This window comes from Symsagittifera roscoffensis, chromosome 10 (genome assembly GCF_963678635.1).
Source record: "Symsagittifera roscoffensis chromosome 10, txSymRosc1.1, whole genome shotgun sequence".
Lineage (NCBI taxonomy): Eukaryota > Metazoa > Xenacoelomorpha > Acoela > Convolutidae > Symsagittifera > Symsagittifera roscoffensis.
Genome location: NC_087071.1, coordinates 1786027 through 1799705, shown reverse-complemented (window position 1 = coordinate 1799705; position 13679 = coordinate 1786027). Strand labels below are relative to the sequence as shown.

The 13679-nt window shown below is 34.9% G+C and overlaps 2 protein-coding genes across 2 annotated transcripts in view; both read left to right on the top strand.

Annotated features, from left to right (window-relative positions):
• LOC134855104 (stromal cell-derived factor 2-like) overlaps positions 1–13679 on the top strand; it is a 71254-nt gene that overhangs the window by 18992 nt on the left and 38583 nt on the right. Inside the window, exons 2-3 of the mRNA XM_063871489.1 lie at positions 3767–3861; positions 7272–7381. Of these exons, the coding sequence (XP_063727559.1) occupies positions 3767–3861; positions 7272–7381 (205 nt within the window). The remainder of the gene's footprint in view (positions 1–3766; positions 3862–7271; positions 7382–13679) is intronic.
• Positions 7464–12172, top strand: LOC134855103 (SEC14-like protein 2). Its single transcript, XM_063871487.1, has 4 exons — positions 7464–8374; positions 10360–10481; positions 11023–11261; positions 11699–12172. The coding sequence occupies exons 1-4, from the start codon at positions 7898–7900 to the stop codon at positions 12118–12120; spliced, it is 1260 nt and encodes a 419-aa protein (XP_063727557.1). The 5' UTR covers positions 7464–7897; the 3' UTR covers positions 12121–12172.

The window sequence follows — 13679 nt, the reverse complement described above, 5'->3', positions numbered from 1 at the left end:
CAACAAAACCAGGAACATCCCGTGAATATATTAATCATCCAAATCACACTAACACCAAAGATTTTTTAGCAATCACCTTACCTTCATTTCCACAATATACTTTAAACACTCCTCATGACACTAACGACACACGTAATTTTGTGTTTTAATGCCTACACTTCATTGGACATCATATTATCATTTTACTAATCCCCTTTGCCTACCATTATCTAATACTCATATCGATATAGAAAGAAATCAAGATATGCTATATCGACTCACCACACCACTAACACATAGACAATTTAGTTATATAGGATATAAAAAGTCACTAAAAACATTCACTGCACCCCGAGCTAACGAATACACGCTAGAATACTACGATCATAACATCATCCGAACTAACCAAGACCAATTTCTAGATAATGATCGTTTCGCTAACCCACAAATCACAGAAAAATTCTTCATCAAAACACCATATGTATTTACACTCAATATATTTGATCGCAAATTCGACCACGTCATTTCTGAAGCACTAACCGACATGCAAGCTTACGAAAATTTTAAAGAAAAATTTCAATTATTTTCACTAACCTTCAACTTCCTTGCACCACATGAACGCGATTTGCACTGCTCACACGACATTATGTTACGCACTAAACAAACCCACACATATACATATTATCGTTTCATACAAAATCATTTTGATCTACACACTCCATCAAGACAACCACACCACAGATTTCAGTTTATTAACTCTAAATACACTTATCCATTTTTTCTAAATTTCACATATTGCATCAAAGATACTAACCTTCACGGTATCCTCCGCAATTATGATCCCATAACCCAAATGTATATTTTTTGTTCCATCACAAAGACCCTTAACGCAGAAGAATCCAGACCCTTCCTTATCCCACATGAATTTATCCAACCTATAGAAATCCCATTATTAGAATTCATCCACAACACTAAATACAATCACAAATTATATAACCTCATTCAAAACACACCTTATGAGTTTGCAGTTGGCACTGAAGAACTAAAAACTATTAAAGCACTTCAATTGCTTTGGCCACTGCTTCAAACTAAAAACATCATTCGCATACTAGCAAAATTACTAACAAATTCCGAAATCATACACGACATCTTCCCCCACGGTTTTTTCCCCGACGACTAAACAGGTAAGTATAAATTATACATATTCTTCACTAATAAATTTGAAATAAATACTAACCATTCTTTATTCATGTATCATTTGGATTTTTAGTCTTCATCCCACGATCATCTGCAAAAATCAGAAAAGAAAAATAAAAAATAAAAGACTTGTTAAAATTCTTCAAAACTCTATTCATATTTTGCACTAGATAAATATGATAAAATTCATACAAATGTAGTAAATTCATTTATAAATTGTTTCCCCAAAAGCAGTAAATTTAATAATGATGAAAATTTGTAACTTAATTTTTCCCCAAAACTAGCAGTAAAATTAAAATTCTATGTAGTAAATTGATAAGACGAAAATGCAGTACTAACCTTTTGATATTTTTATTCACTCGCACAAGAATTCTATCCCAACTCGCACAGCTCGCCCACGAAGAATTGTTTAAATAATGAATTTCAGTTTCAAGTTTTCACACTCAACTCTAACACACGATAACAAGTTTCAATCTTTCCTTTAACCCGGTTGGAAAGGAATTATATACTAAACCAAACTAACCAACGCAGCTTACTAAACACCACAAATCATAAAATAACAGCATGACTAAGAAAAGAAAAGAACGGTACCCAAACCGGATTAACCCAGTTCAAAACTGGATAATTTATTCTTATAAAATTAGACTAGAATTATAAAGTCTAAGAAAGAAATAATAAAACACAAAAAAGTCGAAAGACAAACCCATACCAAAAACAATTTGATTTTTGAAAAAAGGACACAACCAACGAAACATAAGAAAAACCACTACAAAACCGACATAAAACGTTATCACATAACAGGACCTCTCATAGAAACCGCACGAAATCATACTCCCACTCCTGGCCTAACCCACCAGAGAGGACGTCCTGAGCATGCTCTATAGCCGGCCTAACCCACCGAGATACATCCACGCTTTGTGACCACACTTCTATTTTTAATAAGAGGTACTCAAGGGTGAGTAACTCTTCAAAATAACCGAACTAAAACAAAATGCTTTTGTGAAAACAACTAACCAAAATCATAAACTAAAACATTGAACTAATAAAAATTTTATAAAATGTAAATTATACCTTGCAGTATATAGATCAGCATGCAACAACAAGACGAACATCCAAAGACAAAATGATCCCACTACACTCGAAAAAGAATGACCAACCACAACCAATATGCCGTCCACAATCACAACTCAAAGGATTTAGAGTACGACTTGACTTCGCAGAAAAGGACTTCATTGAACTAGACCAATGACCACCTCGATGTTCAAGTATACGTACAGATCCGAGTAACAAGGCATCCCCTCCACGCACAATCTCCACGCCATTCCCAGACGAGGTCGAACACAAAAGAAGTTCTCTACATGAAACAGAAAAACCCGTCATAGCAAACCATTCTGAAATCAGATTGATTTCGTTGGGAAACACAGTCGTTGTCACAAGAAGACACAACGATTGATATCCATCATTCCAGCGTCGTGGAACTTCTCTAACAAGAGAAACCGGATAAGAATATGATGTTCGCCAAATACCAACGTCCATCATCCATCCTTTGAATTGCAGAAAGACAATTCTAAAAAATTCTTTTCAACCCGGATGGGTGGAACCTGATCTAAACTACATTTTATGATTGGATAAATTAGATATTTTACCACTGTAAAGTATTTAATATTAACCAATCATGATCCATCTAACTAACAACCCACTTATTTGTAAGTGCTGAAATTACATGTAATTTCAGCACCAGAGAGATTTGAATTTAACTTAGAATATAGTTGCCTCTCCAAGAGAACTTCAGCAGCCGCAATAAACCAGTATACCCTAGATCTATTGAGCCTAGCAGAGACTAGTTAAACAACCTGAGACTAGATAGTATAAGAGTAAGATTAGGATCGGTATTAGACTAAGAAGTTGCACGAATCTATCCGGCCGAAAATAAGATAGCGTGACGAGCAGACGGTGTACCCTATCCGAAATTACTCTATGAGTTAACCACATCGGTCCTAACTCATTTGCGCGGATCTTTAAAGAAGCTTTGCTAAAAATCATAGTAAATAGTGTCCTAAATGATCTTGATAATGAGCTTTTTAGATGGTAGAAACCTGAGTTTGCGTTGAACGGTGTCCACCAGTGTATTTTTTGTTTCCTAATAAATTTGATTGAAAATACCAGTTTTGATCCAAAAAAACTATGTGTATGGCTAATCATTTACTTTTATTCAAAGTTTTGACCTGAAAATGGCAAGTTTTCCAGGAAGGGTGGCTAAAACAAGGTAGAAAAATTAAGTCCTTGAAAAAAAACAGTGAAAACGTTTACAAAGTTCTTCGGTATCGTTTCTCGATAAATTATCGTTTGAAGGCAAGTCCCAGAGAAACCATTTGAATTTAATAATTTCTCGAAAAACTTTGAAAAAAATTTGTTGTGCCTCATATATTTTATGTCGACCAGTGTATGATTCGAGAGTTTCTCTCGATTAAATTGGCCGCAAGTAATTTTTACCCTGAATGTTCATAAAAGTATACTTTTATTCGTACAAGTTTCCTTTGATAAATACTTTTGAGTGAGTCGTTTCTGAAATTACTATTGTATGTTGTAGGCAGCCTGTGTACATTACAACATGTGACGTGTGGGTCACTAGTGAAACTTCTCAATGCCGACGCCACAGTTAGACTCCACTCTCATGATGTGAAGGTAAATAATTAGAAGGTTATTTGCGAACCATTTTCCATATTTTGATTAGGCTTGCGATTAGCAAGCTTTTTCAAACCTGAATATAGGCTTTTTTCGGGTTAACAACTTGATTATCAGAATCACTTGTATCTTGGTTCATATTGATTTCAAACTTCATGCGTTCCCGGTCCATTTAGCATGGAGGTTTCGAATATGCTTGAGACGTCAAAGGTCCTGGGTTAGAATCTGACCAGGAACCTCCAGCTTTAGCTGGGCCTGTGATTCTTTTTCATCGAGACTAACAAACAATTTGGTTTTTCAGCATCTAATTTTTTTTCGACATGTTTTTTTCAATGTTTGCATTGTATCGGAAGTGGTGCGAAGCTCCGCTTCGCCTCTGTGTTCAATACGCATCGATTTGTAGCCTAGTATGTATTTTCTTTTCTCTCTTAGGTTGAAGTTTAGTTATTTGCAGTAGCAGTTGTAGTTACAGATATTAAATGTGGATTTAATTCGATTAGTAAATGAAACTGGGCGCAATTCATACTTTTGCCGAGTTTTGATTGGCTGTTGTAAATTTGGGTTCCTTCGAGTCCTGAGGGAATCATCCATGGATCTTTTTTTTCCACTCAGGAATTCGACTCCATGCGGAACCAAAGGGTCCCCTTTATATCTTTTTTTTGTCTGACGTACCTTAAAATTCTTCTAAATGCGCCCGTGGCGCCGAGGGGGGAGCGCGCGGAGAAAAAAATCGACAATTTTTTTTTAAAATCCGCACTCCTGCTCGAGAAAAGCCTAGATCCGCACCTGATTAGTTGTAAATTACATCCAACTATTTCAGAAAAGAATAAGTTTTTTGTTTCTCGGCAAGTGTTGAGTGATTAATGCCTACATAAATGTTTTACAACGCATGTAAAAAAAAAGATTCAAAACTATTCATCACTTTACTTTTTTGTATAATTAATCTGGTAATTTTCTTTATGGCAATTGTAAACCTAATTAATGCGTAATTTTTGCCTAAATAGTGACTTTACATAATCCAATTAAGTATGGTTTTTTATATTTTCAGGAATGGTTATTAACTGGAGGTTGTATTTCGCTAAAAGCGGCAGTTTGCAGCAAGCAGAAGTTAATTGAATTCCAAGAAAAGTCAGATAGTTGTAAAGGATTATTAAGTTGCAAATGAACGAGTCTTCAACTAAAGAAATTAAATATCAATGAATCCTGCAAAATCAATTTATCAGGAAAACATAGACGAAGGGTTGATTCAATTCTACCCTGAGCTCTCCCAAATCAGTAGCAAGACCCTATTGCGAATATGTTTTCTATGCTGCAGGCAAATTTTGGAATAAAATTAGTCCAAAAAGGCAGTTTTAGGCACTTTTTTTGGTAAATTTTGAGCAAAAATTGCCTTTTTTTGGCGCACTTTACCACCTTAATATTCAAATTAGTATATATTGGCGCCGTGAGATAATTTTTAGGTTCAATCAGTAAAAAATGGATTTCTCAGAATAGTGCAAAAAGGTGACCCTGTGGGTCGGAAGAGGGTCGAATTCCTGAAAATTTTTCAGCCGATCAGAAATTAGCGTTCTTTACACTTGCGAAAGCAAGTGTCTTGTAATCGTGAACTGAACTTTTTCAATGTAAACAATTTTTCCTACAGACGTCCCCTTAGCACGCTAAGCTCGGGTGCTCGAGTCCCGGCAGGGCCTTGTTTTATTTTCCAGTATGTATGCAATTGAGTGTTTTCTGGTAAAAACTGAATTGTCTGACTTTCGTTTGTCTGCTCAAGTTTTGTTGGCTTAGTTCCTCATCAAGGACTTTTCTTGTCCTGTAAGCAATTTTCATTGTAGTTACAACTGCAAATGTTCAATGTAGTTTCAGGGAAGACATGAAAACTTTTAAATTTTTTAAATCACATTATTTTTTTCGGCTCAACTGGTGTCTCCTTCAAGGTTGTGGGCTTCAATGATGCGTGTGTGATTGATAGTGTCGTTCAATGTAGTTTCAGGAGGACTTGACAACTTCCAAAAAAATTCGGCTCAACTTAAGAAAGATTTTTGGCTTTGTTGACTTATCGCGGTTTTTTTCTTGTTCTGTAAGCAATTTTCCTTGAATTTGTTACTGCAAATGTTGTTCAATGTAGTTTCAGGGGACTTGAATTTCTTTTTTTTTAAATTATTATTTTTTTGCCTCCTTTTGTGTCTGCTCAAAGCTTGTCGACCTTGTTTCCTCTTTGTAAGTTTTGTTGTTGCTAAATTAAAATTCAAATTTCTGGGATCTTTGCCTAAAAGAACTTCTACCGAGTTGTATGAAAATTTCACGAAACCTTGTTTTTTTTTCTTCATTTTTCCTCATTTATGTTTTCTATGTTTATGTTGTACCGCAAGTGATGCCAATCTTGACTTCGTCTTTGTAAATAAATTAAAATGCAGCGCTTGTCGGTTTGATCTAAATTGAACGCTGGGCTTCAAATTTTTCGTGTCTTCTTAAAATCTTCTAAGTAGTAGTTTTTACACATGGATAGCGTAGTGTTATTTTACGAGGTCATTTTGTTTTTACCCGAGCTGCAAATGAAAGTAATCATTTGGAGGCTTTTATTGCTGAAAAAGAATTTTTATTTTATATCTGATATACATCTCTGCATTCGCAGTTTATCTGGTTTTCTTTTGCTGCATTAGCATTATATCACTGTATCTAGTTTTGGTGGCTGGTATTTGATTGTCTAGCGATAATGGGGTAGATGCTAGGACGTTTGAGTTTTACACTCGAGGTCGGGGTTCGATTCCGGCATAGAAAATTTATACAGGCCATGATTATTTTTTTAATGTAAAGTCTTTAAAATTGTTCAGGCTCAAATTTACTTTTTTGCGGTTTGATTTTTGAATTCTTTTTAGGTCAGTTTATTTCGTTTGTTAATTGAAAGGCAAACTCTACTATCGAACAGCGAAAGTGAGAAGGTCACTAAAAACAAACTTGATTGACTGTTAATTTCGAAAATTTATTTAAATTACCAGGTTCCCCAGCCAAATAAAAAGTTTACCCATTGATCCAGTTTTTTCATATTGGGTTACTTTTACCAAAATTTTGTCAATGATAAGTTAGCCTAGAAATTCAAAGAGCATTAATGCCATCTAATTTTGAATTCGGAATTCGAAACAGATAAAAATATATTGACTTGTTTTTTTGAATAAAAAAATCTCAAGTCAATATATTTTTATCTGTTTACTTCCGTTCGGTGACTATTTTCCAACTGTATGTTGGCTCAGCAATTAGTTTCTCTTTTTTATTTTTGAAGAGATACTTTTGTCGTTATCTCGCTTGTTTGCAAAGTGCTGCTTCGTCTTTGTGTCAAATTTATAATCAGTCTTCCGCTATCTAAGCTGAAACGAAACTTCTTCTAAGTCGATTGTTGTTGTGTGTTTGTGTAGTATGGTAGTGGGAGTGGCCAACAGTCTGTCACTGCAGTGAATGACCAGGATGACTCCAACAGCTACTGGCAAGTAGTCCAGGCTTACAACACTCCCACCTGCATACGAGGGTTAGTAAAGGAGTAGTCTCTACACAAGTCACATCATTGATTTTTTTAATGCTCTTTCTGTTTTGTTTAATGTTTATTTCTACTCTTGTTTTGTAACAAATCAAACTTTATATCATCTTGAACTTCCGTAATATTTTGTTGGAATCAGTTTGTTTGCTCAAAATATTCCTCTCAACTGTTTGAGATTTTGTAAATGTAATCAATTACTTTGTAAGTTCTGTTATTTAATAGCAATAATACAATAAATGACTCTAAACTGCATTGAACTGTGAAGTTTTTAGTGCCATTTTTGGATAGAAATCGAGTTTGACGACTTGCCTTCACGCTGATGTGATTTTCTAAAGTTATTACAAAATATTTAAAACCATCACCAGATAGTTTTCTTTTTGATAAATTTAATTAAAGTTGTAGTCATCAAGTCAGGAGAGTTTTGACCAACTCGTTTAATTTGTTATATGCAAAGTTATAAAGAAATTTAAAAAAATATAGTCACCGAAGATTTTTTGATTCGATATAATGAACAGTAAGGACTTACTTGCGCGGGATTATAAATCAAATATCCAAAACCTCCTTCAAACTAAACTTGAACTCCGAAATAAATTATCACCGGAAGAAGTTAACTCAATTCTGAATCCAGAAATTACAGATGAAGCTCAACTATCTTGTGTGATCAAGTTCCGTGAATTATTGGCCGATAAAGTCATGGAATCTCATTCTAATCAGGATTTATTACGGTTCCTCAAAGCGAGAAATTTCAACCTCGATCAAACGGTTTCGATGTACGATGAAATGCTGGAAATTAGATCGAAATTCGGATTGGTCGAACCAGATTTTCTGCTTTCTCATACTCCTTTGGAGGCGTTTATGAATCATTATCCTTTCGGCTTACTGGGAAAATGCAAAGAGGGATATCCGATAGTCTATGATTTTCCTGGTCGTGTTGACGTGAAGGGTTTTGCGCTGGCAATTTCAGACGACGAATTTGCAAAACAGGTATGTTGAGTATTTAATAATTTTATAATCATTTCGTGGTTCTGATTTGTTAGGCAATGTTTCGCAAGTTTTTTGCAGAAAATGTAAGCACATCCCATCCAATGGATCTTGGAGCTAGTAAATAGCGAAAAATATAGCACTATCAAGTTTTTTTGTGACGCAAGCGAGCTTGCAAACGTAGTGCAATAAGATCTGTTATTTTGTTAACCAGTCTCGCACGTTTATTTCCACAGTTTTGTGGCTGTTTTAAGTTCGTGTAAATTAAACAGCATAATCCAGCTATACCCGCTTAGTTAGTCTGTTTCGGTGCTGAAAAATGCTGGAAAGCAATTTATTCATGACCTCAGTTAAGAAATTGATACAGGTGACTTTTGGTCGGGCGGTCCGAGTTCGAATCCTGATGTCTCCAATTTTTCTATTTTGGATATTATTTCACAAATTTTTTTTAATTGAATTTTTTTCCAACCGGTTTGTTTTTTCCTCAAAGCTTGTTTTTTTTTGCTTTTGTGCGAACTGCAGCTTTGCCTTCCTGTTAACCCTATGTAATTTCGTTAATTTCTGATTGAAACTCAAAAAGTGGAGACTCGAAGTGTACTTCACCAGCGCTATCATAGATCATTCCAGCCTACAGTCATTTAAACAAATGTGCAAAAAATTCAATTTTTATAAAAGATAGTCTTATTATAAATCAATTTGATCTAATGAGCGATAGCACTCTTCTCTTTTTCGTCCGTTTTGACCTTTTTTTGAAATTCTGGTTAACCCAATCTGTGTTAATTTAATTGTTAAATTTGGACCAGCTTAAGAGCCTTTCTCTCTACTTTTGATTGATCTGCTTTAAAACGAATTTTGGAGTTTGTTGGGCAACTTGAGACCTAAAGTATTTTTTCTGCCTTTTGTCATCAGTTCACGTTGTGTCGCTTCAAAGTTGGTTTAATGCAACGGTACTCTTCCTCTTTTTCACTAACATGCTAAAGAGTTTTTACTTTGTCATGGTATAATGAAATTTTTCATGGTGAACAACTTAACTATTGTGAATGCATGTGGTATTCATATTTAGATAGTAAAATCACGCGTTCAAACATAATCACACGTAAAACGACTAAGCAATTTTGAAATGTTGGGGGAAAGGGGAAAAGAACCATGTATTCTACTAAGCATACTATTTTCACATTTCACTACAATTATTTATCGGTTATTCATTTCGGTATTTTTCCTGAGGTCTGCTTGCCAAACTACCACCATAAATGATATTGATAAAGAAATCTCACGGAAAAACTTTTCTCTAAAATTGTTCAAGCTATCATTTGTTCCTTTTTTTTGCAACAAGCAGTGCTGTGTAATGAATTACGACGCCACTTTTCTTGCGCCTCATAGTTAATTGCGCGGTTTCTATGGCTCAATTTTGGCCTAGTCAAGCGCTATAGAAAACATTTCCTTTTACCGACTGTTTTTTTTTCGTCGATTTTTCAAAAACCTGCAATCGGCTGCTTTATTGTTATTTTACACTTTCAAGGATCTTTCAAGGTTTTTGTTGATTTTTGGGTATTTTTTCTTGTCCAAGTTGTGATAATGATATCTTTCATCGGAGTATGTGCAGATGCGCGGTCGTTTAGATTTTTTCGTTTTCCGGAAAAATTTAGCTCACATCAAAAATGATATTTTGTGATTTGACTTTCAATTCATTTTTAAATTGAAATCCAATTCATTTGCTTAAAGGAAGGTAAATTGCGCTATCCAATTTCGAAATCAATTTGGTTTTCTAAATTTTCGTTAGTTTTTATGAAGAAAGTGTCAATCGTAATTTAATTTTATTATTGAAAGGACTTTAAACTCATATTGGTTTTTTGTGAAAATCGATAGTTGAAACTTTTTATTGAAAAACCAGTATTTTTGTTTCATTGCGTTCATTCATTCTTTTGCAACTGTTTGCTGGCTATATTAGTTCTTAATCGAATCGAGCTTAATCTCCATCCTCAATTTAGATTTTGTGGAATCTGGAGTCGCTTCTGTTGATGATGGAGAACAAGAGTCTGAGTGAGGGGAAACTAGTGGACAAATGGACTGTCATTGTGGATGTAAGAGAACTGTCTTTCGACCTCTTCAGGTGAGACAAAGTCAATACGGCTCTTAATCAGTTTCCCGCCTCCTTCGAAAAACTACAAGTTGGAGTTGCAAAAAAATTGTTTCTTCATCAATTTGCATGTGAGAAATGTTTTAAAAACAAGCTCACTTGTTCACGCTGATATTTATTATAGCAGTTTAGAACATCAAAAGTCATTTTAAATAAAAGAAATTGAAGAAGGAACTGGAAAAGAGCCGTTAATATTTCTTAAGAGCTCAATGTGCCCTTTGCTGGGACCTGTAACAAAGAACATTTAGCGAGTTTTTCCTGCAAATGTTTTGCAAGTCGAGAAATGAAGTTCAAGAAAGAGAGCACAAAAGAACCCAGTGATAATGTTGATGTTGATATCAATTAGGGGTGAAATATTCTGAAGTGTGTATAGATCAAGTGGGTGTTCTGTAGTTCAATTTATGTTCATTGAAATCCTTTTTCAAATCGTTTCGAATTCTGTAAACCCATTTGTGCAATTAAACTGTAAATTGATTTTCCCTTTATTTTCCAATAATTTCCCTATTCGTTCCAGTAAATCCCAAATGACGAGGAACGCCAAAATCCAGCGTCTATTTGACATCGGATATCCCGAGAGAGTTCACAAGCTGATAGTAGTGAACCTCTCGCCCCTATTCGACATAGGGTACAAACTGTTCCGCCCTTTCATCCCGGAAGCGACCAGGGAGAAAATAGTGGTGACTAAGAATACGGGGGAGTTGTTGAACTATGTGGATGCGGATCAGTTGCCAGTTGTATACGGCGGAACATTAGGTGTGTGTTCTTTTTTTCTAATCATTTTCATTTATTTATAAAAAAAGAACTGGAAACGTCGTTTTTTGTCGAAGAACATCAGGTCGGCTTAGTATTTTTAGAGGTTCAAACGACAAAACGATTTGTATCACTAGACCCAAAAAACGTTTTTTTTCCTGAATGTTTTAAATGTTTGTAAAGGATCTAAATGTCACAAAAAAGGAGATAGTATGGAGATGATATAACAAGGAATTGATGTCGTTCTCAAAATTGTCTGAAAGTTTAATACGCTAACTAAAAAAAGCTAAGATATCCACAAAGTATCAAATATCCACAAGTTTGTTTTCCAATTCTTTCATGTGCTTTTCCTTTTTTAAGTGTAGAAAAGTTTTTTGTTGTCTGAGAATCAATGTTGCATGCCTTGTGTGTTTGGTTTTCGCTGAATCTCTTTGTTTCAGTGGACTCCAACGGAGACCCAGAGTGTAAGGAGTGGATTTCTCTGGGGTCCAAAGTGAACCCAAATCTGTACAAGTACAACCTCATCCAGAGCGACACCTCAATGCGCCATGTTCAAATCACTCCTCGAAACCACCACGAAATAGAAATATGGGCTGATCAAAATGACGTCATCAAGTACAAATTCTGCACCGATTCGAAACTGGTTCGATTCGGAGTTTTCATTCTATCTTCGCAAGGGAAAAAGGACAAAGTCTGGAATGTGCCTCGAAAGTCTATTGGAGTTGAAAAGCAAATTGTCGAAGGATCCGTAGAAGTTGGAAGAAGTGATAATTTTGTGTTTTATTTCGAAAATAAATGGCTAAAAACTGTGAATATTTCGGTCGCTATTGAAGTTTGCCAAAGTAACGCAGACGATAGTTAGTGGAACCAAAATTAAGTTTTTAAGTTATATTAAATATAGATTTAATTAGCGAGTTTTTTTCCACGTTTTTGAGTTTCACATCTAATGCTGTTTTGCGCTAGATTGCTAAAGAGCTGCATAAGATACTAAAGCTCCTCAGAAAGAAAGTAGAAAACTTTTTCTGATCATTGTAAGTACATTGCAACAGGGCACTAAATTTTTTTCCCGAAAAAGTGTTATTGAAAGATTTCGATCGCTAAAAAGTTACACGAGTTCCAATTTGCTTTACTCAAATTTTACAAAACATTTAATGCAATTGAAGTAGATGTAATACCCATGCTTGAGATGAAAAAGAACTGGACTTGAGTCAATTCGGCATCTTTTTTTGTAAACTGGAAAGCATCTGCTTTTTCGGGCTACTGTCTGTCTGTTAATTTTTGTTGTCTTAGCTCCCGTAGCACGAACTCTTTTTGCTTTCTTTTAACATCGTGAATGCCATTTATCAAGTCCTAATAGTAGAATTAAATAAGTTACCAGATTAAAGCGTAATTTTAAGCGCTTTTTGCTGAAAAGTTTTGAAGTTTTTCCAAATCCTTGCTTTGTTTTTGCATCTGCATGTAATTGCATTATTTTAATTTTAAAGTTCGCAGATGGTGTAGAGGCTGTAGAGAGTCTTTCGGTGTTTTTCCTTTTATTTCGCTCAAGGGTTTCATCGGTCATAGCTTAGATCGGTTTAGTTGTCTAAACATAATATGTTGTTTGAAATAAATTTGATTTTTCGTGGTTTGATAGATTCTATTTAAGCTTGCTAGAAAGAATCGGGTTAACTAATTAAACAATCACTGAATCATTTGTGCAGCATTCATGTCTGCAGCAAACATGCTCATTTTCTTGAAAATTTAAATATTGTTACGAAAACTAAAAGACGGTTAAGGGACTACGCTCGAATCCAGTCAGCCCCTGTTTTTTTAAAACCTAAATTATTATCAAAAGTGTTCGGCCTATGAGTTGTCTGCTTATGGTTTGTTGGCTTAGTTACCACATTTTTTAAAACTTTCGTGTTTTGTATGATATTTTTTGTTACTGAAAGTGTTTTGATGTAACCTGTATGACTTATACTTGCGAGAGCAAGTATCTTGTAATCCGTAACTAGACTTTTTCCCGTAAACAACTTTTCATTCACTTTTGAAATTGATGTTGCTTTATAAGCAAACCTTAGCAACTTCCAGGCCCCATCGCACTTGGTCTGGAAGTTATGCAAATGCCTTTGAAACCTAAAGTCAGGGGGTTGAGTCCCGACCGCGACTTGATTTTTTTTCAGTGTCTGAAATTAAAATTTTTTCCTGGGAAAAATTGATTAGTCGGATTGAAGTACATCTATTTCTGTTTTGTCGGCTCGTGTGCCACTTCACATTTTATTTTCGCGTTAATCAGCTATCATTGTATCTCAAGTGTCGTTGATTAACTCCTAAAAAAATACTATACCTGACTGGTAAAATTTCCGTTTTTTGAGTTTTTCTTTTCCTTTAGAATTTTTTCGGCCTAAATTGTTTGGGTTCTTGTTTTTGGTTCAGTGAACT

What these genes read in the sequence shown, in the direction of transcription:
- LOC134855103 (XM_063871487.1), top strand. Translation starts at nt 7,898, where the DNA reads ATGAACAGTAAGGACTTACTTGCGCGGGATTATAAATCAAATATCCAA. An exon ending in CTGTCTTTCGACCTCTTCAG is followed by an intron (nt 10,482 to 11,022) that starts GTGAGACAAAGT and finishes TATTCGTTCCAG; the next exon opens with TAAATCCCAAATGACGAGGA. An exon ending in TGTATACGGCGGAACATTAG is followed by an intron (nt 11,262 to 11,698) that starts GTGTGTGTTCTT and finishes TCTTTGTTTCAG; the next exon opens with TGGACTCCAACGGAGACCCA.